This window comes from Bos mutus, chromosome 29, assembly GCF_027580195.1.
Source record: "Bos mutus isolate GX-2022 chromosome 29, NWIPB_WYAK_1.1, whole genome shotgun sequence".
Taxonomy (NCBI): domain Eukaryota; kingdom Metazoa; phylum Chordata; class Mammalia; order Artiodactyla; family Bovidae; genus Bos; species Bos mutus.
Window position 1 is genome coordinate 35,846,517 of NC_091645.1, and position 27,688 is coordinate 35,874,204.

General features: G+C 54.3%; 1 protein-coding gene across 1 annotated transcript; it reads left to right on the forward strand.

Moving 5' to 3' along the window:
- Positions 1-988: 988 nt before the first annotated feature.
- On the forward strand, positions 989-21,825 carry ADAMTS8 (ADAM metallopeptidase with thrombospondin type 1 motif 8). The gene is made up of 9 exons (XM_070365138.1): positions 989-2,090; positions 8,509-8,748; positions 9,542-9,677; positions 10,174-10,341; positions 11,222-11,523; positions 13,458-13,641; positions 16,289-16,461; positions 16,577-16,752; positions 18,501-21,825. The coding sequence occupies exons 1-9, from the start codon at positions 1,335-1,337 to the stop codon at positions 19,063-19,065; spliced, it is 2,700 nt and encodes an 899-aa protein (XP_070221239.1). The 5' UTR covers positions 989-1,334; the 3' UTR covers positions 19,066-21,825.
- Positions 21,826-27,688: the final 5,863 nt, after the last annotated feature.

Genomic DNA, 27,688 nt, shown 5'->3' on the forward strand with positions numbered 1-27,688 from the left:
AGGCACCATAACCCAGCCGGAGAACCAGGCAGCTGGGGCAGGGGATCAGGCAAAGGACTTTAAGGCCCTGACCTCCAGGAATCTCCCCCAAGGACACCTAGGAGTGCATCCTTAGAGAACAGAACCCTCAGGCTAGCTCAGACCTTGGCCATTAGGACTGGGGTGTCATCAAGTGCTGCATTTTGTGCTCTTCAAAGAGGTCTGTGGACCATACCATTCTCTTCTCCAAGTTACAGCGCCTCTCACTCCGAGGAGGTGATGTTGCAGGACACCATAATCCACTCGCATCCACGCTGGAACCCACAGCCACAAACAGTGGGGGGAGGGTTGCCACCATCCTGAGGTCCAAGGCAGCTGAGCGCTATTCCAACTATTCGTCAGGGCCAAAGACAAAGCTGCAAGCACTTACTGCCCCAGGGTGATCCCACCTTGCTGCCACCTCCCTTCTGGTAACTTACGGTCTTGCTGAGTTCTGCTCCCCTCCCCAGCCTCTGACGAGGCAGTAACAGAGTCCTTAGCTGTGTGAACCAGGTGGTATTGTTTGCCCTGATCCCGTTTGGGGTGAAAAACGTGATTTTTAGTAGGGAGCTTGAGTTTAGTATGATCTTTCTCACCCCTCTCCTTGGGTTTACAATGAAAAGCTCTGGAACCTTCTCTGGAGACCTCGTTTTTGCACAGTCGGATCCCCAAGTGACACTGTTGCGGGGACCTGTGCAAGGGTCTCCTGGGGGTGTGTCCTGGGCACTTGACCGGAAAAGAGGAAGCGACTGGGGCCTCCCCAAGATCATTGACTGAAGGGCACGTCCAGCGTTGGAGGAATTAACGTGGCACCACGGAAAACGAGGGGGAAAGAGTTGGCGTTGACTCTTACAGGAGGGGCGGGGGAGTCAGTCTCGCTGACTCCTGATTGGTTTTACATTTCATCCAGAATTTTTTTCTCTCCTCTCTTGCTCTCTCTTTTCAGTTTCTCTCTCTGATCCCAGGGGAGGGGAAACGGGAATAGTGAGAGATCAAAAATAAACCTCTTATGTCAAAGCCGGGAAGGAAGTATAAATACGAAGAACTCGGCAGCCCACTCGGTGCTTCCCGGGGTGTGGAGGAGGCGGGCGTGAAGGGCGCGCACGCGGCCAGGGCGCCAGCTGCTGCAGCTCCACTGGCCCGGCGGGCGCGAGCCGGAGAGGCTGCCTGGGGACCGCCGCCGCTAGACGTCTGCCCACCGGACACACGCCTGACCAGCCGCCGAGCGCCTACCCGCGAGGACAGCGGCCGGGCCACCCGCACCTGCCCGCGCCGGGCCCCCTTCCTGCGCCTCCCGCGCCGCCGCCGCAGCCCCCATGCCCCGCGCCGCCCCCCGGTGGCCGCCGCTTCTGCTGCTGCTGCTGCTGCTGACGCTGCCGCCGCTCGCCCGCGGCGCCCCGGCCCGGCCCGGAGGCAGGAGGCCGGCCTCCGCGCTCGTGGTGCCCAAGCGGTTGCAGAGCATCGCCGGGGAGGTCGCGCTCCACCTGTCCGCCTTCGGCCGCGACTTGGAGCTGCGCCTGGAGCCCGACGACAGCTTCCTGGCGCCCGAATTCAAGATCGCACGCCTCGGGGGCTCCGGCGGGGCTGCCGGGCGCGAGAGGGAGCTGCGCGGCTGCATCTTCTCGGGCACGGTGAACCGGGACCCCGAGTCGCTGGCGGCCGTCAGCCTCTGCCGCGGGCTGAGCGGCACTTTTCTGCTGGAAGGCCAGGAGTTCACCATCAAGCCCCAAGGCGCTGGGCGCTCCCTGCATCAGCCACACCTCCTGCAGCGCTGGGGGCACGTGCACCCTGCCACTGCAGCCCAGCCCCTGTCCAGAGCGTCTGAGAGGGAGGCGCAGAAGGGAGAGGGTGAGAGGCAGGAGAGAAGAGCCGACACAGCGGAGGAGGAGGAAAAGGAGAAACAGGAGGAGGACGAGGAGGGCCAAGAAGAGGAGGCAGAAAGTTCCAGCGAGCCACCACCAACCCTGGGGGCCAAGAGCAGGACCAAACGGTTTGTTTCGGAGGACCGCTTTGTGGAAATGCTGCTGGTGGCCGATGCATCCATGGTTGCTTTCTACGGAGAGGACCTAGAGGTAAGACTTGCTGTGCGGGGACACCCTGATCACCTCCCAGAGTCTCCAAATTGTCCCCTTTCTTGTCCCTCTGAGAAAAATCCTTCCAGCTCCTCACCCCAAACAAGGTCCTCTCCTTTCTGAGAAAGGGAAGTAACTCTTTTCATGACCTTTGACACCCAGGAGACCACCTGCTCCTGCCACTACCTCCCTTCTAATTGGAGGGGAGGCTCTGGGCTCCCTCCTCCATGTCCACCCCCATCCCACACATGCTGAGCTGAAAGTGAGTTTTAAAGCACCCCCACCCCAGACACCTGCCTCGCACAACAGAGACGATAAGTGAGCATTTGGGAAGAGCATCTACCCCAAGCCCCATTTCTCAGCCCCCTACTGTCTCCAGACCTGAGGGGCTCCCAAGGAAAGGCCGCTGGGATGCAAAGGTGTCCTTTGCCTGCAGAACTGAGGCTGCCTTAAGTAAAAGACATTGTTTGCAGGGAGTTGAGGCTGGAAAGGGGCTGCCCAACTTCTGTGCGCCCAGCTGGTTCTGATCAGGGGCACGGATACCTTGCCAACCTGGCGCTCAGCCCTGGCAGAACTTGGCAGCACCGGCGTCAGCACGAGAAGGGAGGGGAACAGAATTTCTGCCTGGGGATTCAGCCCAGGAACCTGAAGCTTCAGGGGAGAGGGAAGGAGAAGACAATGGGGATCTGACCTCCTGTGGTGAGTGTCCCTGGTGGAGCCACAACTATTCTTGGCCCACCTGAGCTGCCCTCTGCCTAGACACAGCTCTCTATTGAGCTGGGGCAGGGAACTGAGTCCAGGGGACAGTTCCTGCAGCCAGGCCGATTCCAAATAGATTTACTGATGCTGCGGACTCAGCAGGAGGTGTGTGTGTCACCCTACACCCCAGCACCTCCTCCAAGGACCAGATGAAGCAGAAGGCTCCAGGTGAGGCCGCACTTTCTCTTATCCTGGGGAGCGCAGAACCAGAGATGTGCCCCATGGAGGACTGACCCACCCAGAGGGCACCGATTCCTGAAATGGGCACCCTGGCCGCAGCTGCAGCTCAGTTGCTGCCATTTTGGTGATGGCAGTCTTGGCTATCATCCCATTCTAGCCTCAGCCTGTGCCCAGCTGATGCCTGCCTTGGGGGCTTTGGCACCACCTGTGCACAACAGTCTACATGAGGCATGGCGGGCCCTTCTATTACTTGCCCCAGCTTTCTCAGTCTGCCAGTCACTGGGAAATGCATTCTAGGTGCAAAGATGGGAAGAACTGGAGGTGAAAGGTCCACGTGGCTGCCCCCCTGGATGCTGCCAGGGTCGTTCAAACCCATCAGACCCCGTGTTGGCAGTCTGTATTCACTCCTCCCAGAGCTTGGGATGGCAGCTTTGACCCCGCAGTCCAGTTCTGCCCAAGGACTGTGGGTCTGCACTGACCAAGTATCTGCTTCCTGGCCTTCCAGGAGAGCAGGGGAAGGTACCAGCCGCCTCCTCTGACTCCTGCCCCAGCATGTCCTCCAGAAGGCGGCAGGTGGGGCTTCTCCCATCTCAGGTTGAGGACAGCCACACCTGGCTACCAGGGGACCCCTGGCAAAGTCCATCCACCTCAAACCCAGGGTGCGGTGCTGAGCCCTCCCACACACGATTCCTTTCTGACAGCTGCCTGACAACCGGGAGTAGGAAAGCCCACAAGAACAGGGAGAAGCAGCGGGAAAAGTCATTGCTTTTCGGTCTTCAGAGTCAAAATGTCCTCCCTAATGTTTCCCTACCCTCTCGGCTCAGCTCAACGCCCAAACACTTAAGATGCTGTGAATTTTCCTCCAGCATGTACTTGGCAGCTCCAGCTGTCAGAGCCACCTGAGAGCAGACATGCGGGCTGCCAGGCACCAGGGTTCCCAGGCCACTGAGGCAAGGGTAGGGCTGGGTTCTGCCCCAGGTCTACTGCACCAGACAGCTGGCTTCCTCTTTGCACCCAGGGGCACTTGTACCCTCATAGGACTCTTGGCTGGATGACCCAACATGCGCATGTCCCACACGGTCCCCTACACACACACAGGTTTCTGGACATTCAGACAGGATCGCTGCAGCAGCCCACCACCTCCCTGGGTCAGGAGAACACCCCAGAAGAGCTGTCAGGCACCTTGAAAGCTTAGGTCCTTCCCTGGGTGGGTAGGGTTCCCTCTGCCTTTGGGGCCAGCCCTGACCCCTCTCCCTTGGTCTCATCCCGTCACTGCCTGCATTCTGCTGTCACTGCCCCAGGTGGGGCTGAGGCTGAGGCACAGCTGTTTCTATGACTGACCCCTGGCCCCTCTGCTCTGACTGTTCACCCGCTGTGGAGATGCCACAGGACAGACCTGAATTTCTCAGCTCAATCCCTTGGACTGTCCCATGAGCTCAGCCAAGGCACAAGTGAATGTCAAGGCCAGATTCCCTGGCCTGCCCAGACACACCTCCTCAAATATAACCTAGTTCTCTGCAAGTAACTCTTCAAGGAGTCCCCTGGAGACCTCATTCACACAGATGGAGGTGCTTTGGGGTGTCCCAGCCACCAGGGTGTGTAATGAGGATAAAGAGATGCTTCCCCTTCCCCCATGAAGAGACGCACCTGGACTTGGCAATGGAGTCTAGTCTAAGCATCGCTGAGGCTGCTTCCTAGTGAGCCTTCTAGAAAGTTCAGCACCTCGTGGGGAAGTCACACGCTGAGGACATTCAATCTGCAGAGTGGTTTACAGGGACCACGCAGTGCAAACACCTGTGAGGGGGCAGAGGAAGAGAGTGAAGGTTACAGATGATCTGTGACTTCCCCCAGGTCTCCTCACCCGACAGCCATGCTGGGGTGCTGGGCCGTGCCGCCTGCTCAGCACCAGGAGGGTCTGTGACTCTGGCTCTGCCTCCCCTGACATCCTCCATGCTGTGGGAATGGGTCACTGAGCCCAGCCACCCAAGCAGGTCCAGCCACAATGGGAGGCCCAGTCCTGAGAAGAAACTGCCTTCAAGGCCAGAGAAAGAATTAACCGTGCGCAAGTCTGGCTTCACTGCGGAGTGACAAGGAAGTTTTCCAGACTCTGTACACTTGAGGAGCTCAGACAAAGGGGGCTTTCTGAAAGGGGGGACCACCTCAGAAGAGACCTTTAACTCTGTCTGCACCCAGCTGCTGCTGACTGTTCCTGGATGAAACTGCACCAGGAAGGGGCAAGAGTAGGGAGCGGCGCCCCACGCTCAGTCTGGAAAATGGTCTAGCCAGACCATCAGCTGCTGAGCTTCTCAAGTCGCTGCTGAGCTTCTCAAGTCGCTGCTGAGCAGGGAGGTCCCCAGAGAAGACCAGAGGCGTCCCAGAGTCAAGCTACTAGCCAGTGGCTTCAGGGAGGGCTAAGTCACTTCACCCCCGTTCCACTGCCCTTCGGGAAAATGTCTCCCACCAGCCCTATCACCAGAGTGGCCAAGTATCCTGGCTTGCCCAGCACAACCCCTGGCTAGGATTATCTTGGCGTAATTATTAACACTTCATCTTTACTCTCAGAAGTGTCCTGTTGTGGATAATAACAGAACAGACACGTGTCTGAGTCTCCGCAGGCACGTTATATTGCCGTGAAGTATGAACCCCCACTGGAAAAGACCAAGTCTTCGGTCTGTTGCCATCAGAATGATCGACCGTGTAAAGCACTTCCCAGTTTAAAAAGGCCATAGTCTTCAACGGTCCTTGAGTCACCATGTACCCATCCTCCTGTCCCACTGGGAAGGCAGGTAGGACAGAGACAATGTCAAGGGCACGCGGTCTTGCTCGCATACTTTGATCTCACTGTGCTGCAGTTGTCCTTGCAACAGCAAAGGTGGGCGGCAGTCAGTGCCATGAAGAAGAGCATAGACTTTGACAGAAAATAGAAATGCGTGACTTGAGTAAGTTACCCCTTTTTCTGAACCTCAATTTCTTCACCAGCCTGACAGGCACTGTTCTACCAAGGATCTGGCAGTGTCTGGAGGAGATAGTAAAATACAAAAGGCATCTGACCCAGGGCCTGACACATAGCAGATGCTCGTCAAAGCACAGCTAATACCAGAGTTGCCTTGGATGGTGCTTTTGGGCCTGGAAGTCAGACCTGCCCTTCTGGACCAGGAGATAGGCCCAGAAGTGGGGTTCACGGTCTCACAGCTGCCCACCTGCCCAGGCCTGGCTCCCTGCCCCCAGGGTCAGTTAGATGCACAGACATCTGAGCCACCAGTCCTCAGAGGAATTTCTCATCCCCAAAAGCTCAGTGATTGAGAGAAAGGGTAGGTGGGCCAGGCCAGGACTGCAGACTTTAACAGACACTTTGGACCATACAGGCCTGGCAGCCCTCTTTTGATGGGAATTATCTTAGAAGAGAGCATCCAAGGGAAACTTCAATGTCCTCCCATTAAACCCACTGCCTAAAAGGAAAATTCTCAAGCCGGCTCAGCCTGCCATTTGCATGATGTTTGGAGAGGAAGCTACGAGCTCCCTGAACCCCAGGGAGAAGAATCCATGAGCCTCAGTGTCAGGTCGCACATCCCGTGCACTCGTGTACCTTCGGCTCACACTGGGGATCAACCCATTGACAGTCTCTGCTAGGATGATGGAACAGCTTGGGAAACAGAGCCTTCTTAAACCTTAGATCACTGGTTCCTTATTCCAAACCTTTAGGGACTGGTTGTGGGGCAGCTGGCGTTTCTCGCCTACATGCCTTCTTCATCAAACATCATCTCCCTAGTTTTGAGATTGTGATGTTGGAACTTGAAGGGAGTTCTCTTGTGAGGAGGGCTGCAGGTTGTTGCAGGTTGTTCCAGGAGTTGGCCACTGGTCCTCGTCAGGGGTGGCGGGGGGCACCCTGGAAGCAGCGGATAACTAGAGGGAAGAGCCAGACAGGCTGCCACTCCTCAGCCCTCACCCCCAGCTGCCTAATGAGGTGGTTACTTGTTTCCCTCAGAAATCTGACTCCAGGAGCGGGTGCCAAGTTTCAGCTTTGTTGATACGATGTTTACATCAGCCTAAACGTAGCTGGAGTGTCTGACACACTAAGTGACCTGCCGACCCTTGTTTATAGTCTTACCACATATCTGGCCGGTTGCCGGCGAGATGAACAGACAGATCCCATTCACAAGTAATGGGATTCATCTGGAACTCCCACACGTGACCTCAGCCCCGGAATGTCCCTCTGTAGCCTTTCACCTTCGGTTCCTTCCTTCCGGTCCCACCTTCCAGATCACAGGAGGGCAGAAAAAGAGACTACAGCGGGGTGGAGCCCTGAGGGGCAGGGAGCAGGACTGGCCACACTCCTGGCAGAGGACCTCGGTTTCCTGTTCTGTAGAATCATCCTAGACGATGCTCTTCTGGAGGTCCCAGAGGCAGGAGAGTGACCTGATCTGGCCTCCTCGGAGGCCCTGGGAGCTGTTGGCAGCCCAGGGTTGGGCAGAGGCCAAGCACCGATGTCCACTCTTCCTTTGACCTTGATGGGACCAGAAGCAGCGTGAGCCTGAGAGCCTGGGTCTCAGCAGCCCATCCCTTCTCTCCTGACCCAAGCTGAGGAGGATTAAACCCCCTGGGCTGTCCAGGCAGAAGCCAGGAGGCCAGGTCCTGGGAAGTTTAATGAGAAGAGTATAGACCTCAGAGGCAGACATGCTTGTGCTACACCCCAGCTTTAAGAGCTGGGTGGCTGTAGACAAGGTATTTGACTTGTGAGAACCTTCACTTCCTTGTTGGAGAAATGAGGATGACTGCCCAGATCATTGTGAGCATTTCCTGAGGTGACGCATATCCAGTCTGCGACTGGTGCAGAGGAGCTCCTGTTAGGAGTGACCATTACAGCAAAGTTTCCTTCCTGAAGAGTAGGGGTTACCGCAGCAGACTGAGGACAATTCTCCATGGACTCTAACCTTGAGTGCTCAGACAAGTGCTTCTGGGCTGAGAGCATGAGGGGAGGGGTGGCTGGCAGGGAGACGGTGGGTGTCCAGGTTAAGGTAGATAAATCGTGCAGTCCAATAGAAGAACTTTCTGTGACAATGGAAATGTTCTGCAGCAGCCATGAGTCTTATGTGGCTATTGGTGCTCTTGAAATGTGCCTGGTGTGGCAGAGGGACGGTGATTTTAATTGGATTGAATTTTAATGGATTTAGATGTCCATGGCCATGTGTGGCTGGGCAGGACGTTAAACACACAAACTTTGGAGCCAGGCCTGCAGGGTTCATGGGCTGGCTGACACACTAGCTCTGGACCTCAGGCCACTTACTCAGCCATGGATTTCTAATACGTACAAGGAAGGGAAATAATGCCAGTGCTTGGGGTGGCGGGGAGGGGGGTTAGGAGCCCATCCAAAGAGGCTATACACCAATGCCCTGCAGTGAGGAGTGCACAGCTCAGGTGACAGCGGGGGTGGGCACTGCTGGGAGATTGACCCCTCCCTCTTCACCCCTGCTCGCCTCAGAACCACATCCTGATGCTGATGTCCATGGCCGCCCGCATCTACAAGCACCCCAGCATCGGCAACTCCGTCAACCTGGTGATGATGAAGTTGGTGATCCTGGGGGACGAGAAGCTGGGCCCCGAGGTGTCAGACAACAGCGGGCTGATACTGCGCGACTTCTGCGCCTGGCAGCGGGACATCAACCAGCCCAGAGACCGGCACCCCGAGCACTTCGACACGGCCATCCTGCTCACCAGAGAGGTTGAGGGCCTCCAGACACTGCAGGGGAAGGGGTGGCACCGGGTGGGTCAAGGAGGGGGTGTGGCTCAAATGTGGAGCCAGCCCAAATGTGGGGACTGGCTCCCTGCTGGCCCTAGCTGGACAGAGAGCCGTGAATGTGGACGAGGGGGTGGGGCGGGAGGAGGAGGTCATGAGGACAAGTATGAGGTATTTCAAGGGAAGCAGAGGAATGCATAAGGGCTCTTGTCCAGAAGTTTGTGACCAGCTGTCTGCTGAGGTCATGACAAGACAAAAAGGACTCAAACTGCCCTGAGAGACATGTGGAGTTGGAACAAAGTGCAGAGGTGCAGCTGCAACCCGGGTTAAACCCTGGGGGCAGGTAACCAGGCTCCTCCCATAATGTCTCCAAATCAGGAGGCCTGCCCACCTTCATGGTGAGGTTTAAGCAGGTGGTTTCCTAAAGTCTAGCCAGACTCCTCATGGGTAGAGGCCCTGCTCCCTGCCCCCCAGGCGTCAAGACAACCCCGAGGCCAAAGCTTCGTGTTTAGCCCCACTTCACAGCTGGGGAGCCCGAGGTCCAGGGTCAGGGCCCACCCGTCTCCCTATGCAGGGGTGTCTATAGCCTCCCAGGCTATCCTGCCTCCCAGGACAGACTTCCCAGGCCCACAGCCTGATGTCTTGCTGATGTAGATGACAAATGTCCTTTGTGAAGAAATAGAGATTTGGCTGAAAACATCTCCCTCATCTCAGGAGGTGCAGGAACATGCAGTTCCTGTCCTCTTTCTGTCCTCACATCTCGCTTTCTCCTGAGCAGAACCTTTGCGGGCAGGAGGGCAGGTGCGACACCCTGGGTGTGGCCAACGTTGGCACCATCTGTGAACCCAGCAAGAGCTGCGCCGTGATCCAGGACCAGGGCCTTCAGGCAGCCTACACTCTGGCCCACGAACTCGGTAAGATCCCCCACTCCCAGAGGCCAGGTGCTGGGTTGGGGGGACCTGCCTTCCAGAGTCCAGTGGTGCAGCCCCCCAGGGCTGTGCCGTGCTTCCTGGTTGTCACAGAGTAAATGTGCCCTCATGCTCTCCATCCCCACCCTGAGTGAAGGGCCATCCTCAGGCGGATGGGGAAACACCAGTGCTCAGATAGAGCCGTGAGGGGGTGTCCTGGCTAAGCAGTCAGGATTCAGAAGGTCAACTGCAATGACAGTGAGAGAAAGTGAGCAAACGATTAAGGGGAATGTGAATCAGGAAAGGCCCCAGCAGAAAAGAGAGGGATCCCAGTGCTCCCGGTTCCCCTGGGAGAGTGGGCTGAGAACTGTCCCTGAGGAACAAACAGGTGGAATTCCTGGATGAGCTGGCACTGCTTAGGCTTTCAGAGCACTGTGCCCCATGGATGGACGGCTGACAGCAATGGAGGCGGCAGGTGGACTAGGGGTCTCGTCCTTCCCAGGGCACGTCCTCGGCATGCCCCACGACGACTCCAAGCTTTGTACTCGGCTGTTCGGGCCCCTGGACAAGCACCACATGATGGCGCCGCTCTACGTCCAGCTGAACAAAACACGGCCCTGGTCCCCCTGCAGCGCCTCGTTCCTCAGAGAGTTCCTGGACCGCGGGTACGGTAGGTCCCCGCTTCTCCCTGGCCGGCGGCGGGCACCCGCGTTCCTGGACCGCGGGTACGGTAGGTCCCCGCTTCTCCCTGGCCGGCGGCGGGCACCCGCGTTCCTGGACCGCGGGTACGGTAGGTCCCCGCTTCTCCCTGGCCGGCAGCAGGCACCTACTTTGCTTGCGTCTCAGGACGGGAGACATTCAGCAGCTGTGTCCTCACTGCCCTCCAGGGCTGAGGTGCTCTACCCACTCCTCTAGCCTGCTGTTCCTCAGCCCAGCTTCTAGCGCCAATGAGATTATCTGCAGAGCAGGTAGAAGTGGTCTGAGAAGGTCTGTTGGAGAAGGTGGGTTCCCACAGACCTTGAAGGAATGGAAGAATGTTTGTCATACAGAGCAGAGAAGGGAGCCTCCGGCTGGAGCCGTACATCACAGGGTAGCGTGAAAACAGCATAGGCAGGAACGCCCCTGAGAGCAAGGAGTGGGGCGAAGTGCCTGGTGCAGGCAGCCTGGCTTGTGGAGTAAAGAAATGAAGACACAAGTGATTCTTGATGCAGAAATAATAGATTGTTCAAACATCAATACTTTGGCTTTAATTCTCTGGGCCTGGATTTAACAGTCCATTTACATCCCTAATTATACTGTGACTTAGATTAGTGCTACAATTAGCTGGCCTTCCCTCGGTAAACACTGCATACATATAAGACATTCTGGATGACAAAGAAATTCAATCCTTTAAATAAATGTGCTACTGATAATCAAAACGTGGAAGGAATTTCTCTAGATGATGGAGTGTTGACAGTTTGTGGATTGAAGTCAAGGAGTCCTTGAGTGCCATGTGACAGGAGGGAACCCCTGGCCCTTATTCCTGTTTCTCTGCTTCCTTCGTTCCTCAGGGGACTGCCTTCTGGATGCCCCTTCCTGGGCCATGGCCCTGCCCACAGACCTCCCCGGCCGCAGGCCCCTCTACGACCTGGACCAACAGTGCAAGCAGATCTTTGGGCTGGGCTTCCGCCACTGCCCTAACTCCTCTGACCAGAACACCTGCGCGCAGCTCTGGTGCCGCATTGATGGCCCCGACCCCCTTTGCCACACGAGGAATGCCAGCCTGCCCTGGGCCGATGGGACACCCTGCGGGCCCGGGCACCTCTGCTGGGAGGGCAGCTGCCTGCCCGAGGAGGAAGTGGAGAAGCCCGAGGTGAGGGATGGCCACTGGGGTGTCAGGGAGAGGGACGGGGGAGGGCTGTTTCCATGGAGGAAGCCGCACTTGAGAGCTAGGAAGCAGGAGGCTTGGGGCCAGATGCAACTATGAGTAGAGCCACACATCCTTTGACACACAAAATAAAGCGTATTTATTCAGACACAAGAGGAGCCCTTCGAGGGTGTCCTCAGAGCAAATGGATGGTGCTATCAGGGCTTGGGCGTTTGGAGAGCTTGCCTTTGGAACAGCTGTGGACTTGACTTGGAGGACTGGTGCTAGACGTGGACACTCCTGCGCGAGACTGTCATGGACACTCAATAAACAGAAGCCATTATGAATTCTATTATAAATGAAGTGAGTGACAGCAGAGGAGGGACACCCCATCAAGAAGGAGGGGAAAGTATTCATGCCCTACCCGTGTCTGAGCTGAATTCTTAGCTAGGGGTCAGGACAGTGGGAGGTAGTGTGGGGACCCCTTGTTCCAGAAGGAGGGAAGAAGGAAGGGGAACCACCTCTGAGCCAGCAGAGAAAACTTGGCAGAGTGAACCTGCAGGGAAGGCAAGGCAATGTCGAGAAGGGGTTTTAAACGACTGGCTCCTTTGCCCTGCTTTGTACTTCCAAACTGTGAGGCTCGTCACCTTTCTCTAACTGGAGTCACTGAGCCATCTCTGAAACAATGTCCGATGGGTCTCAGCCTGGGTCTGGCCAGCTCTGAATCACTAAGGTGGCCTGCGCTCTCACCTTCTGGAAGGCTGTCCTCAGGGCACATCCCGTGCACGGAGGCCCAGGGGCCTGTGTGGCCACGTAATCCACACATTCCTTCTAAGCTTGGGCCGGGATAGGCGTCATGGATTCTTTCTAAGTCCCCTCCCAGCCCCTGCCCAACACGTGGCTTTTCCCAACCCTGTCCTGTAGTGTGGGCTTCACACAGTCCTGAGGGGAGAGATGGGAAGGGGGTCCACTCCCACCTTCCCCAGCAGTGCAGCCAAGCTCCACACAGGAAAAAGTGGCCAGAAAGTGAACCCAGGCTAGTGCTTCTAATGTATTTTTAAGGGGAAAAGACAGATCAGAAATATTGCATAAAAAAAAAAAAGAAATATTGCATATATTGACAGAATCATGTCTCTGCAAAATAAAAACACGGGACCTTCATGACGATAGTCAGAGCACAGGTATAAAGGGATATTGATGAAAATCATGTCAATGGCTTCATCTAAGTAGTGGTATATCTTTAAGTGTTACTTTCTCTCACATTTTTCCTATTTTTCATTTTTTATAGGATCACGTATGACTTCTGTAACCTTTAAAAAATTATTTTCATTTTGAAAACTCTGTGTACCCACCCATCACAACTGCTTGACCTCAGAGTCAGTTGTAAAGTTGGATGTGACTGTTCCCAGGATGTCCTACTCACTCCTGGACCTGGAGGCTAGTAGACTAGCAGCCTCACCTCCCAGAGATCCTTCCTTTAGGTCAGAGCTGCTCAGCCTCAGCACTGGTGGTGTCTGGGCTGTGTGCACTCTGGCTGTATAGGCTGAGCAGCTCCCTGTCCCCGACTCGTTGGAGGTCAACAGTGTACACCCTGCCCAGCTGTGACAACTACAGTGTCTCCAAACACTGCGGGAGTCTCAGCCCCCATGGGAAACCACTGTATTTTCCTCAGCCTTATTCCCATAAAATGTTTGATTCTGCAACTGAGCACCTTACAAAGGGTGAGGAACGGTTCTAGACCCTTGGCTGCTTGGGGGGCAGCTGAGGGCCAGGCCCGCACAGACTCTGTGGTCAGCTGCAGTCACACAAGCCAGTGGGAAGACGAATTGGGCAGTTAGCGAACTCCACCCACCAGCACAAGCACAGCTAGGAAAGGAGGTCCCACCGAGAGCCTAGGCCCTCTCCCCTCACCCCACTCAGAGCGGCCTTGTGTGTTGCAGGCTGTGGTGGATGGAGGCTGGGCCCCGTGGGGACCCTGGGGTGCATGTTCACGGACCTGCGGAGGAGGAGTACAGTTTTCATACCGTGAGTGCACCAATCCTGAGCCTCAGAACGGAGGGAAGTACTGCCTGGGTCAGAGAGCCAAGTACCAGTCATGCCACACCGAGGAGTGCCCCCCAGACGGTAATGACCAGAGCAGCTGCTACGGCGACTGCAGCACATCCCTGGAAGAGGGTGGTCTCTCGGGCTCAGAGCTTTCCAGGGTGCAGACAGAAACGGGCTCTTGAGGCACCACACTTCGGGGCAGCCTACAGTGCCCCGGGCCAGCTCTCACTGTGCAGGGAGAGCCTGGAAAAGTCAAGGAGAGAAACCACCCTGGTTTTTGGAGATGTGGACATGGAGGATGTCACTCCCAACCAGCTTATGCTCTAGAGCCGGGGCAGGGCTCTGCGGAGGGCTAGAGTCCACAGTAATACTACTCCTGGAGGAGTCTAAACCCTGGTCTGTGTGCAGAACAATGGAGCCACTGTCCAAAGCAATTGTCGGAGCCACCTCCAGGGTCACTCCAGCCAACGTTCAGCCCAGGGCAGAGGGAAGGTTTCTGAATCTGATCCTAGCACACACTTCTCCTAAGAAGGTTGCTCATCTCCCCTTGGGGCCATGGCATCTGCCTACGGGAACCTTCCTGGGAAGTGCCTCTTTTCTGCCTCCCAGGCACATCCCCCAGTGCCCACAAGAAAGCACATACCTTTTTTTTTTTTTTTTTTTCCCATGTAGTCTTCTTTAATTGGAGGATAGTTGCTTTACAATGTTGTGTTAGTTTCTGCTGTGAATGAGCTCTGAGTATACATATATCCCCTCCCTCTTGGACCTCCCTCTCCTCCCTTCCCCTCCTAACCCTCTAGGTCATCACAGAGCACTGAGCTGAGCTCCATGAAAAGCACATACCTTAACTCCTTAACTAGGAGCAGTGACGGCTACAGAGACATGAGAGGGAGTCCCTGCAGATCTTTGCTCCACCACCCTGTTCAGCTCCTTGTCGCAGCTCCAGGGAGTGTGACAGGCAGCAGATGGCACACACTTTTAGGGAGGTTAGAGAAGTTCCTACAAGCACAGAGGCCCAGCCCAGGGAGGGCAAATAGCAAGGGAGTCTGGAGGCTTTGTAGTTTTGTAAGACGAGGAGGAGCCGTAATGGCAGGAGGCTCTAGAGCATCTGCCTGGAATTGTGGGCATCCTCCTGGCACACTAGTGAAGGGCTCCTGGGGAAATGAGAGAGAGAAGAGAGGAGAGGGGAATGAATACGAGGCACAGAGGAGACACGGACAGGAGCTGAGACCTGGATTTCGGGTGCACTGGTACCAGCCATCTCCATCAGCGGGAGCTTAGTGCCTCTCGTGTGCCTCGGCTGTCCCGACGCTCTCTCAGGACGGGGCGTGGCCACCTGGGGTTTGAAGCTCCACAGACCATGAAGGTGTCCAGCTCGGTGGGGAACCTCAGCAGTAAGAGCAGCGCTAACTTCAGGACCGCGAGAAGGAAACACCCAGGTCTTCCTGTCTTGGAAGCAGCAGGATGGATGGGAGACTAGGCACCAAGTCTCACAGGAAACCCCCAGCCTTAGCTTGTGAGCAGTGGACTGAATTGTGGAGTATGGGAAGGAGCATGCAAAACCTCAGCTCATCCTGAACAGAGGACAGGACTTAGTGACATGCCGGAAATAGCAGATGTAGGTGCTCAAATGTCGAGAAGATACCAGGGTTCCAGTCTCAGGCTAGAAGGTGGTAACATCACCCTGTGAAGAGCCAACCTGGAGAAGGCGATGGCACCCCACTCCAGTACTCTTGCCTGGAAAATCCCATTAATGGAGGAGCCTGGAAGGCTGCAGTCCATGGGGTCGCTAAGAATCGACAGGACCGAGCGACTTCACTTTCACTTTTCACTTTCATGCATTGGAGAAGGAAATGGCAGCCCACTCCAGTGTTCTTGCCTGGAGAATCCCAGGGATGGAGGAGCCTGGTGGGCTGCCGTCTATGGGGTCACACAGAGTCGGACACGACTGAAGTGACTTAGCAACAACAACGAAGAGTCAACCAGGTGATGGAGGAACCACACGGAGTTGGGCCTCACTGAGCTGGAGGTAATCACAGTGTCTTCAAGTGGACTCCCCCAAAGACACCCAGAATTACAGCAAGTGGAGAGCAGAGGCCAGGTCAGAATTAGGGACAGAGGGGGCCTTTGTCCAAACGTCCAGTGTCAAGAGTCATGATTAGCAGAGGGTCCAAAATATACCTCCATGTGTCATTCTCTGCTTCCCAGGCCTACTGAGCTATCCCCATCCTCACCTAGGTTTGGTGTTGGTGGTGGTTTAGTCGCTAAGTTATGTCCGACTGTTGCAACCCCATGGACTGCAGCCCGCCAGGCTCCTCTGTCCATGGGATTTTCCAGGCAAGAACACTGGAGTGGATTGCCATTTCCTTCTCCAAGGGGTCTTCTCAATCCAGGAATCGAGTCTAGGTCTTCCTGCACTGAAGGCGGATTCTTTATACCAACTGAGCCATGAGAGAAAGCTAATCAGTAAAGCAGAATTAAGACTCTCCCCAATAGAAACACTGTCTTTCCCAGAAAACCCCCGCGGGGCAGGCTTCTCCTTTCCTGCCTCATGAGTCAGCGCCGAGGTCAGTGCTGAGGAAGGGCGGGCTGAGGTGACCCGCGTCCTGGGACCAGGTCAAGTCCAGGAGGAAGAAGGATGCCCAGAATCCGGGCATCTCCCCCTCGGGGTCCTCCCTGCTTCAGTTCAGCATGGTGACTCCGTGACCTCTCATCCTCGTTTTAGGGAAAAGCTTCAGGGAGCAGCAGTGTGAGAAGTTCAATGCCTACAATTACACAGACGTGGAGGGAAACCTACTGCAGTGGGTCCCCAAGTATGCGGGGGTGTCCCCCCGGGACCGCTGCAAACTGTTCTGCCTAGCCAGGGGGCGGAGCGAGTTCAGAATATTTGAGGACAAGGTGAGGAACCTTCTGGAACTCAGATGCACGGGTGGGGAGGAAGGCCTCCTGGCCCGGACCACGTGCGGGCTGCACCTATGCTCAGGTCCCTTCAGACCCCGCTTCCTTTCTGCAGGTGATCGATGGCACCCTGTGCGGACCCGATACTCTGGCCATCTGTGTCCGTGGCCAGTGTGTCAAGGCTGGCTGTGATCACGTGTTGGACTCACCTAAGAAGCTGGACAAGTGTGGGGTGTGTGGGGGCAAAGGCGACTCATGCAGGAAGGTGTCTGGCTCCTTCAGTCCCTCCAGGTGGGTATCCCAGGAGTCCTGTCCCTAGCTGCAGGAGTGGACCGGGCTTTAGAGACAGTGGCGGCCCCTGCATACCCGGGAGTGCTAGCTGCAGTGTCTGCATGAACTCGGTATCCTCTCTGTCTCAGAGCGGTTGTGAGGGGTGAGGAGGTGGGAGAGCACGTGGTGCAGTCTGACTGGCAGAGGGGCCACCGGAGGCCATGTGCATGGGGCTGCATCATCTCTGAGTCAGTCGGCAGCAGATGTGCGCTGAGTAACTGGGACCCCTGCCAGAAGCAGCTCCTCCAGGCCTGCTGTGGGAAGGACGTTTCACCTGCACCCGGTGGGTCCTGCCCTTTCTGCAGGTGGATCTTCAGAAAGGGGGTTCTTGGGGGACCTTGGCAGTCTTGGAGCTTCCTGAATCTGACAGCCCCAGATCCTTTCTCATACCTTAAATCCGTAAGTTCATGTGAAGTGAAGTGAAAGTTGCTCAGTCGAGTCCGAGTCTTTGCGACCCCATGGAGTATACAGCCCATGGAATTCTCTAGGCCAGAATACTGGAGTGGGTAGCCTTTCTCTTCTCCAGGGGATCTTCCCAACCCAGGGACTGAACGCAGATCTCCTACATTGCAGGCAGGTTCTTTACCAGCTGAGCCACAAGGGAAGCCCTTCTATATTTAAGTGCTTTCACTTCTGACTGATTCCTAAAATGAGTCTGTCAGGGCCAGGATGGTCATTCCCTGTTTATAGATGAGGAAACTGAGGCACGAAGAGATAACATGATCATCTGAGGTCACCATGGTAGGTAACGACGTCTGAGGAGAACCCAGGTTTCTCCTTTCCTAGAGGTTTTTTCCTGCCCTGCACACACTTCGTAGAGAAGGGCAAGGGTCCATGGCCACACTGCACCCCTACCCAACTCCTTCATGCTACCTCATCTCATCAGAATCAAAGAACAAAATCTGCTTTCAAATACAACTCGCGAGTCTGTTCATATTTAAACTCAATGATATAGAAAAAAGAACCAGGCGGCGTGAGGCGGTCAAAGGGGGAGTCCCCACAGTGCTCGCTCAGACCTTAGATCAGGGGCCAGGGTCCTCTCACAGCTTCCCAGTGGGCATGAGACAAGAACAGCAAATAACAGAGTGACTGCCCTCCTCAGGCTTCTTCACCTCCCTCCTAGCCTATGAGACCAAATACTTTCTACCCACAACGAGAAGAATAAGAATTCAGGGTTCTCCATCCCACAGAAAGCCCAAGGCCCACAATAAAGTGAAAACATTTGCCCCAGAGCACCCTGTCGCCCCCGACGGCCCAGCTCCTGGTGCTGGCACACCCGGGAGAAGGCCCCTGGGCACAGTGTGCCACCCTGCTCCCTGCCCTTGAGCCACACAGCCACACTTCCAGGAACGGACGGACTCTGAGAGCGGAGTGAGGCATCCATCTGGTCAGATCCTGGAATGGGCATGGGGACTTGAGCAGCAACAGCCCAGCTTTCACTTCCCTTTGGGCTCCCTTCCCCTGTATGCTATCGTCAGTTCTCATCTCCAAACACTCACAATAGAGCTGCCGGGCAAAGCAAAAATCCCAATGTACAGAGCATTCTTGCTGGCGTCACCAGCTAACTTATTGGCAACTTTATGCAACTATTTCCTGATTTGATAGTGCAAATTTTTGTTTGCCCACCTCCAGTCACTCCACACTGACCTCTTGAGTGCCTGACTTGGGGAGCCACAGGTCCTAAGGGTATCTTTCTGTTCCTGTCACAGTTATGGCTACAATGACATTGTCACCTTCCCGGCTGGCTCCACAAACATTGATGTGAAACAGCGGAGTCCGCCGGGAGTTCAGAACGATGGCAACTACCTGGCCTTGAAGACCACAGATGGGGAGTACCTGCTCAATGGAAACAACGCCATCTTTCCCACAGAACAGTACATCCTGCTGAACGGGACTGTCCTCAGGTACAGCGGTGCCTTCACCTCCCTGGAGCGGCTGCAGAGCTTCCAGTCCCTGCCCGAGCCACTGACCTTACAGCTCCTGAAGGTCCATGGGGATCCCCTCAAGGTCAAATATACCTTCTTTGTCCCTGATGATATGAACTCCAGCAAACAGAGCAGCAGAGAGAGGACAACCACCAATGTCATTCAGGCCCTGCTCAACACGCAGTGGGTGCTGGGGGACTGGTCTGAATGTTCTCACAGCTGCGGGGCCGGCTGGCAGCGGCGGATGGTGCAGTGCCGTGACCCCAGCGGCCAGACCTCTGCCGCCTGTGATGAGGCTCTGAAGCCTGAGGATACCAAGCTCTGCAGAAGCCTGCCCTGCTTCTCGTGATCCAGAGGGGGTGGCTTCTGCTCATGGACTCGGGGTGTGGGGTGCAAACAAGGTCGCACTATGGTGACCCCACATCTAGAGGTGGTATTGCCAGCCTACCCAGGCCTTACACTGCCATGGCCCTCCAGCTGGGCATGAATCTACAAGGGGAGGAGAGGAGAAGAGACAGACCACAGATGCTGTGGGGTGGACCCTCCTTGGTTCAAGTAGAGGGCATAAGGTAAAAGGGACACAAACAGAAGACTCGTTCAGCCTGTTTGAAAAGGAGTAGCAAAGTTAAATGAAAAAAAACTGTTTTCTACTTGGTTCCCTTGATAAATAATCTACCTCAGTGAGGAAAATATTAGTCACAGAGAGACGGGGAGTTGGGGTGATGGTGAGCATCACGGCAAGCCCGATATTTGCACCCTGAGGCATCTTCAGAGATGACCGGGACTATCTTCAGCATTAAACCCATCGGCTGGAGGGCTGCGAGCCCGGGACTGTGAAGAGCCCCGTGTTCTCAGGCTCCCACCTGCAGGGGTGGATCCACTTCAAGTATTTATGCAAACGTGTCTCTGAACTAAAGTGTGCTCTTGTGCCAATGCAGGGGTCTGTTCTGGCTCTGTACTTCTCTGGAAGGGCAGGGGACCCTGGGCCCCAGGACAGAGGCTGAAACTAGGTCAGCTCACCTTGAGCACACCCATGGAAGCTGGCACCTTGCCTGCATCTCTGAGACCTCCCTCTGAGTGTTCTTATCTGCCAAGTCCAGCCAGTTGAGGCAAGGCTGTATCTGCATACTCCAGACTGGAGGTTCCCCAACTTCAGCGGGCATTAGGGTCATTAAAGGCCTGCTTGAAACACAGATGGCAGGGCCCAACCCCAAGGGTTTCTGAGTCAGTGTCAGGGACTGCAAATCTGCATTTCTAACAAGTTCCCAGATGACATGGAGGCTGCTAGTTTGGGGACCCTGCTTTGAGAAGCCCTGCTCTAGTGGAAACTTCCAACTCTGGGGTAACAAAGGTTTGGCGATGCCCCCAGGTTGCTTATTCTTGGGAAATCCTTTCCCATTCCACTCTGCATGTGTCCTCATCCTCATATTTACATACCGACCAGCCGGAGAAACAAGATTCTCTTAGCATCTGAGGAATGCCGCACCTGTTTCTAAGGACCATCATCCCAGTGACCTCAGCTCCTTCTCTTCACGTCGAGTTCAGCCCCAACTCACAACTCTTTTGACTACACAAACTGCAGTGTCCCCATCAGTGCTGTTACACAGAACGACCTCCCCACCAGCACCTGAAACCTGCCCGAGAACCCCCTAATCCCACCTTACTCCAGGTCCCCTCATCTCTGCCTGGCTCTGAGCAAGCCCCCAGCTAGTCTTCCATGTGGTCTGGTGTACAAGGAGCTTAGTACAAGGATGGAAAGGAACAGACGACATCAAGAGACGACACTCTAATGAAGATGGGAGAAGTCTGAATGAGGATCTTCCTTTTTCTATCCCCTTTAACCCCCTGGTCCTTCCCTTTAGCTATCTCCTGAGACCCCTTCTAATGAAAAGTGGGCTCAGCAGAGAGGATGCTGCACAGAGCCTGTGTGAGAGGAAAGGTGCCCCTGGGAGGATTTAGTTGTGGGGCATAGGCAGGCAGATAGGATTCAGCTCCAACCCCGCCTCCGAGGGTTGTCTTGACGTGGTGCGAACTCCACGTGGCGGCCGTGGATGCCACTGACCACTTTTCCCTGACTGCCATGTCCTTGGTGAGCAGGAGGCAGGCTCGCCTCAGCATAAACAAGCACACGCAGGCATGTTGATGATGACCAGAAGTGCCATATTTGTCCTTGTTGCGCACCAGCTTTGTTGAGATGGACCGTGTATTTCTGCAATTCTTTGTCTCTTTCCGTTCTCTTTCTCCCCCAAATAATCAAGGCCAAGTGTGTCCACAGTAACTGCCCACGCATGCCCAGCTGTGCCTTCCCTACAGCCTGCATCATTACCAGGCACAGAGTCTGCCTGGCACTCAGCTGGCAGCAGAGCTGCTGGTGCGCAGAGCAGAATAATATCCCACTTGGCTCCTCTTTGCTGTGTGGGCTCAGTGAGGCTCACAGAAGACAGGCTTGTTTGTGTCTGGAAACTCAGCAGCTGCAGCTCAGGGACTCTGAAAACAGATCTGCAGGGAGAGACCAGGCTGTTGCTCCCCCAGCCTACCATGACCACCTTTGTTGCCCAGAGGAGGGAAGACTGACTTTCCTTTGCTGACAGCTGCACCCTCAGCAGTGGTTCCTCACCGAAGTGGTACCGGTGCCTCCCCTGAAACTCCGTGAGGCCCTGACTTGACAGGTAACTTGGTCTCCTCTGGCCCCTCCAAGCTCCTGGCAGAAATATTTCAAAGGTGGTCCATTAGCCTCAAAGTTTACTTCCAACCTTCCATCCTTGAGATAAGTGAGTCCTTGTCTGGGGTTATTCTCTCCCCTTCATTCCCCTGTAGCTGACCAGAGGGTTTGTGAATTCACAGAAGTATGCTATGTCACTGTCCCCAACCAGCTTTGGTCAACCACCCCTCTCTCCCAGGGTGAGGGACTCATCTTCCCGCCAGCTCCACGTGGTGCTCTCTGAAGACATTCGCCAGGTGTTACATCCTTCATATGGGGGCTTTTTAACCAAGTTTGCCCTTTTACTGAAGACTGTTCCCCCTTAGCATCCAAACGTTTGTTCTTCTTGCTTTCCTCTGGGCCCCTCTTCATGTTTACCATGCCTTCCTCCCACCAAAAAGAAAACAATGACAGAACAATAGGAAAGTCCTTCAGAGTATGTTGTCTTCTGCTTTGTCGTGTGATCTCCATGTGTCCAGGAAAACTGAGTGGCTTTGTCACAGCTGTGTTCTCAGATCTGCAAAGTAAGCTGGTGCCTCTGCATAGGGCCCAAGAACCCCATGTCCGAGTCTCCCCTGGTCTCATGGAAAGGGGCTCCGGAGCCGCAGCGATATCTGCTGTGTGGGCTCTGCCTCAGATCCCCAAACCCCTCAGGAGCAGCCGCCTCCCTTGACTATTTGGGAATTAGGACCGGTTTGATTACAAGAGTGAATACAATGTGGAATTTACCAAAGAGAATCAGGTGCAGTGCTATCCTTGGAATTCGAGATTTCTCCTGACACAGCTGCATCACTGCCTTTTGCCTCTTGGGTGAGTTAAAGCTAAATTATTAAATACTCGGCCAAAGTCAAAGACAAGACACCGTGAGCATGATGAAGACCGTGAGGACAGAGTTCTAGGCAATAATGCATCCACGCCCCAACCCCTGTCCTCCTCCACCCTCTCCCAGTGCAGAGTGGAGAGACCTGTATCCACAGCAGTATCCTCCACCCCTAACTCCACCGGGGGACTGGATCCTCAGCCACCCCAAGGCCTGGAACAGGCTGCCGTGTGTCCTGGGAGGAAGAAGGGGAGGGCACAGAGGCAGCACCACCCTGCCCTGTAGAAATGCAAACCAGGGTTGGCCGACCTGTGGGGGCTGTGACTGCAGGACAGCATGTCTTTCTGAGAAAGGTCCCTACTAGCACGGCACGTTTCCCCACCCCATCCCGCTCCTCTGGCTGAGCTTGTAGCTTCAAGAAAACTGCCCATGGAATGTGAGAAGAAACAAGGGCACCAACCTAAGTTGATGTTTTCGTTGGCTCAATCTAGTTGATCCGTGGAGACATACTGTGGTCAGATCGACCTTACATAAGAAACACTTTCAAACAAAACAACGTGAAACGCGAGGGGAACGAGAGGTTGATAGCGCTGAGCAAGCAGGGCAGTTGGGCTGTGCCCCTGCCTGGAGGGCTCCTCATGAGCCCCTCTCAGGCACCTGTCTGCTTTCTTGGTCAGTACTTCCCCACAGCCGGGCCAGGCTTATAAAACAGGAGCACCCTGTGACAGCTCAGTTCTTGCTTCTTCACAGGGGGACCTCTCTGATATCCCACTGGAAAGGCAGTGGGCCTTCCCAGCTGAAAACTGAGTGTCCACCAACCCACAACCCAAAACTAGACCCTGCTCAAGTACTGGGAGGAAAAGATGAGACCCAAAGCCCAGTGGATCCTGAGCTGAGATGCTAGAGCTGGGAGAAAAGTCCTGGGAAGAAAAGATGAGACCCAAAGCCCAGGGGATCCTGAGCTGAGATGCTAGAGCTGGGAGAAAAGTCCTGGGAAGAAAAGATGAGACCCAAAGCCCAGTGGATCCTGAGCTGAGATGCTAGAGCTGGGAGAAAAGTCCTCAGATGCACCTGTCTCTTTAGGACATATGTTCCCTCAGGCCTAGGCCTCAGCAACGAGAGACAGGAACGTTCTGGCTGACTTTCCACCTCCACCAGCTGCCCAGCCCATCCCTGGCAGACGCACAGATGCCCCCAGGAAAGGAGAGAGAAGAGAAGTCTTCCCCAGCCCTCACTGTTCCTCATTCCAAACATTCTGTGAGTCCCAGCACACTGGAAGAGTGTGTCCTCCGCCAAGCACAGCTCCCTGTTTCTAAGAAAGGGAAGAAAAAATAGTTGAAAGGGTTTTTGGACCATGGAGAGCTTAAGTTTCTGGTAACATAAATGAATCAGACACAGGTAAAAGAATTTTCTCCAGAAGTAAAGAAAGATGCTGTGAGTTCCTCTATTGGACCAGAAAGTGGGGAAAAGATAGCGGAGAAGGGAGATGCATCCAAGGTTGAAAGGAGGGAGAAAACCACTGTGAACGGTAGATCAAAGAGAGGGTCTGGTGACGACAAAGGTCAGCGTGCACCTCCCAAGGCCATATCCTGAACTTGCTTATTACTCAACTTCTTCACCTCTAAAGTTATAGATTTAAATATTGTGTCCACCAACCACGACTTACAATCCTTCCAGACCTTTCATGCTCCCTCAATACTTATTCTAGGGACCCCAGGTCCTTGACCCACCCACCATACCCACATCCCCATCTTTATTTCTCCTCCATCTCTACTTCTTTCCCTGTGCACATGGAGTCCATGTTCCAGCACTGCAAGCTCCATCTTGCCAACATTCCTGTCTTCCTTGCCCCACTGACTGACTAGGGCACCACAGCAGAGCCCACGGAGACCACTGCACCCTCTGCCCCAGGCTTACCATCATGGTGTTGACTCTGAGAAGCAGGGCCCATGCCACTGAACTCAAGGGGCCACCATGAAGTTAGCATGTTCAGTGGAAGCTCTGACCAGCCACCCAAGCAGGCCTCCCTCATTAGTTCTATCGCTGATCCTGTATAAAATTACCTTCCACTTTCTTCACTCTCCTGATGAGTTCATGATCCCACCATGAGTGGAAGACCTCACCTCTCCCAACTCAGCAGAACTCAACCCTACATCACCCATGATTTGAGGAGAAAGGAGACACAGTCTCACTGCTGACCAGTCAGGCTACAGACCTGAAGCTAGAGGAACACCCTGATTTTATCTTATTTTAGAACCGAGAAGCATATTCCAGTAACTCTCAAGTATATAGTAGACGGGGTATTTGGGACCTTATTAAATTAATCTCCCAGGTCCTCCGGGCATAGAGCATAGGCTTCCAGGACTCCCCACCCCATCATCCTTGCCTGCCCCTCTTTCTTCTACCACCCACCCAGAGTCCTGCCTTTCCTTGTGCTTGCTCCCTGGCATGATTTATCACTTAGTCCACACTGTCTGCTGTCGCTGCTGCATGGACCTGGACCTTCAGATCTCAGGGTGGATGAGGGGAAGCTAGACAAGCCCTCGTGGGGACACAATCAGGACAACAGTGACAGCAGCCTCCCCACACTTGCCCGTCTCTGGGGCACTGTGATGCTGGAAGAATGTGTGCTTCTGCTCCATCTGGAGTTATGTTATCAAAGATCCCTCTATTTTTCTAGTCCCCAGATGTGCTAGATCTCAGAAAACGGATGGGATTTTAAAAAATCAAAAAACAAAAAACCCTGCCCACAAGAGAATGAAAGTCATCATTCAAGAAATCACAGTATCTTGCCACTGGTCTTAAGGTCTGACCCATAGGTCTACTTAGTCTTTTAAAACTATCCTCTTTTCCTGCTTCTGTTACACATTGAGCTATTTTCTCCAGGTAGAATCAGTTCCTTGCAGACACCACAGCCCTCTCCATTCTCAGGTCCTCAGTCCACATCTATTCTTCCCTCTTCCTGAAATGACCTTGCTCCTTGCTTTTTCTTCTCCCCCAACTTCAGCAGTGCCCTCAGTTCAGTTCAATTCAGTCACTCAGTCGTGTCCAACTCCTTGTGACCCCATGAATTGCAGCATGCCAGGCCTCCCTGTCCATCACCAACTCCCGGAGTTCACCCAAACCCACGTCCATCGAGTTGGTGATGCCATCCAGCCATCTTATCCTCTGTCGTCCCCTTGTCCTCCTGCCCCCAATCCCTCCCAGCATCAGAGTCTTTTCTAATGAGTCTTATTCATAAATTCCCAGATTCAAGGTCACTTAGTCAAAGAAGCCCTCAGGTTAGGTGCAACACCCCACGGCCTCATGTACTTTGCTTTTCAGACACTAAGCTGGACCACAGAGCCCGTGAGGCCAGGACCACACCCTGGGTTCACTGCATCACTGGCATCTGCTGCCTGTTGTGCAGCAGGCACTTAATAAATAAGAAAACAAATGATTGAGTTATTTCTGTCTTACAATGTGTTTACAGCTCCCCACATCCCTCTGTTGCTTCCACTCTCCTAATCCGCTACCAAGTCCCTCTCCCCACAGCTCCCCACAGGACTGCTCGCGAGGCCGACAATGACCTTGCTCAGTCCCACAGACGTTCCTCTCTCCTGCCACCTGAGTCCTCGCCTCCTTTGTGGTTCCTGTCCTCCAGTCACTCCTAACTTGTGGAGACCCTCAGGGTCCTACCCATGCTTCCTGGGGTATCTCATACACTCTCATGCTCATGGTTTTTTCCAACATGCAGATCATTCTCAAATTCAAATCCTGAGACTATGTTGGGGTCCCCAAGATCACCTCATCATCAGAGATTCACTGGAATGCACAACACTCAGTGCAAGTTGTGTTTACAGCTAAGATTTATTACAGAGACACAGGGAGGGACAGAGATACAGGTGGGTCCAGAGGAGTCACCGTAAGGCTTCCCTGTGCTCACTCCCCCCAATTATGAGGGGTCACATGGAGCTCACTGTTCCCCAAATACATGCCTGTGAGGTGTCAGCCCAGGGAAGCCCAGCAGGGACTCAGAGCTCAGGGCTGTCCCTGGGGGCTGCTCACATAGGTACCCTCTGCCTCATACACCAACATTCCAGACTCCCAGAAGGAGAGCCGGTGTTCAGCATAAACCACATGGTCTGCACAAACAGTCCAGGCACCGAAAACCAGACTTATCAGTTAACTGGTGATGTTGACATTTTGAGAGCCAAGTTCCCAGATGCCAGCCAAGGGCCAGCCTTGTGACAGGCCTCACTAGGGACAGTGGCCTGGGCCTGATGTGTCCCTTCCTTTCTGCACAGGCTGGATCACTTTCCTGAACCATGGGTCCGTATGTTTACAGCTCCCCACCAGACTCAGTGCCTCAAACTCACCCTCTCCCAGCTGCTGTGCCTGTTACCTGTCTTCTGTTCCCCTCCTGCTCCTCATCCATCCTGTGCACCGGCTCCCACATGAACCATATCCCTCTAATCCTCCTGCTGCTCAGGACCCCCAAACCTAAGTCAGCGTCCACCATGCATCCCACCCCTCCCATCTGATTCTCACATTATTCATAGTTTTCCTTGGAAGGAAAGCTATGACCAATCTAGACAGCATATTAAAAAGCAGAGACATTACTTTGCCAACAGAAGTTCGTCTAGTCAAAGCTGTGGTTTTTCCAATAGTCATGTATGGATGTGAGAGTTGGACCATAAAAAAGGCTGAGCACCTAAGAATTGATGCTTATGAACTGGTGTTGGAGAAGACTCTTGAGAGTCCCTTGGACTGCAAGGAGATCCAACCTGTCAATCCTAAAGGAAATCAACCCTGATTATTCATTGGAAGGACTGATGCTGAGGCTGAAGCTCCAATACTTTGGCCATCTGATACAACCAACCAACTCATTGGAAAAGACCCTAATGCTGGGAAAGATTAAAGGCAAAAGGAGAAGGGGACAGCAGAAGATGAGATGGTTAGATAGCATCACTGACTCAGTGGACATGAATTTGAGCAAATCCCGGGAGATGGGCAGGGGAGCCTGGCACACTGCAGTCTATGAGGTCGCAAAGAGTCGGACAGGACTTATTGACAGAACAACAATAACAGATCTTTTAAATACAAACATTGGATCATTTCACTTCTCCAGTTAAACCCTTTCATGGCTCTCTGATGCACTGAGCATGTAAATGTAACCCTCTCAACAAGATGTGCCGGTTCCCAAGTGACTGTCACCAGAAACTCCTAGTGACACTGTGTCTTGTCAGCTTCTCCCCAAACCCTGTTACCCCAGGCCTCGCACGCCCTCCCTGAGCCTACAGTGCTCTTTCTTCTGCTCAGCCCGCTCCCTCCTCTCATCCTTCACGTTGAAGACTGAAGTCACATCCTCGGAAGTCCTCCCCCATTTTCCATAGTCTAAATGAGGCCTGATTGCTCTCTTCCATAACAGTAACTGTGTATGTCTGCGAGGAGTATTCATCTGATGCCTCC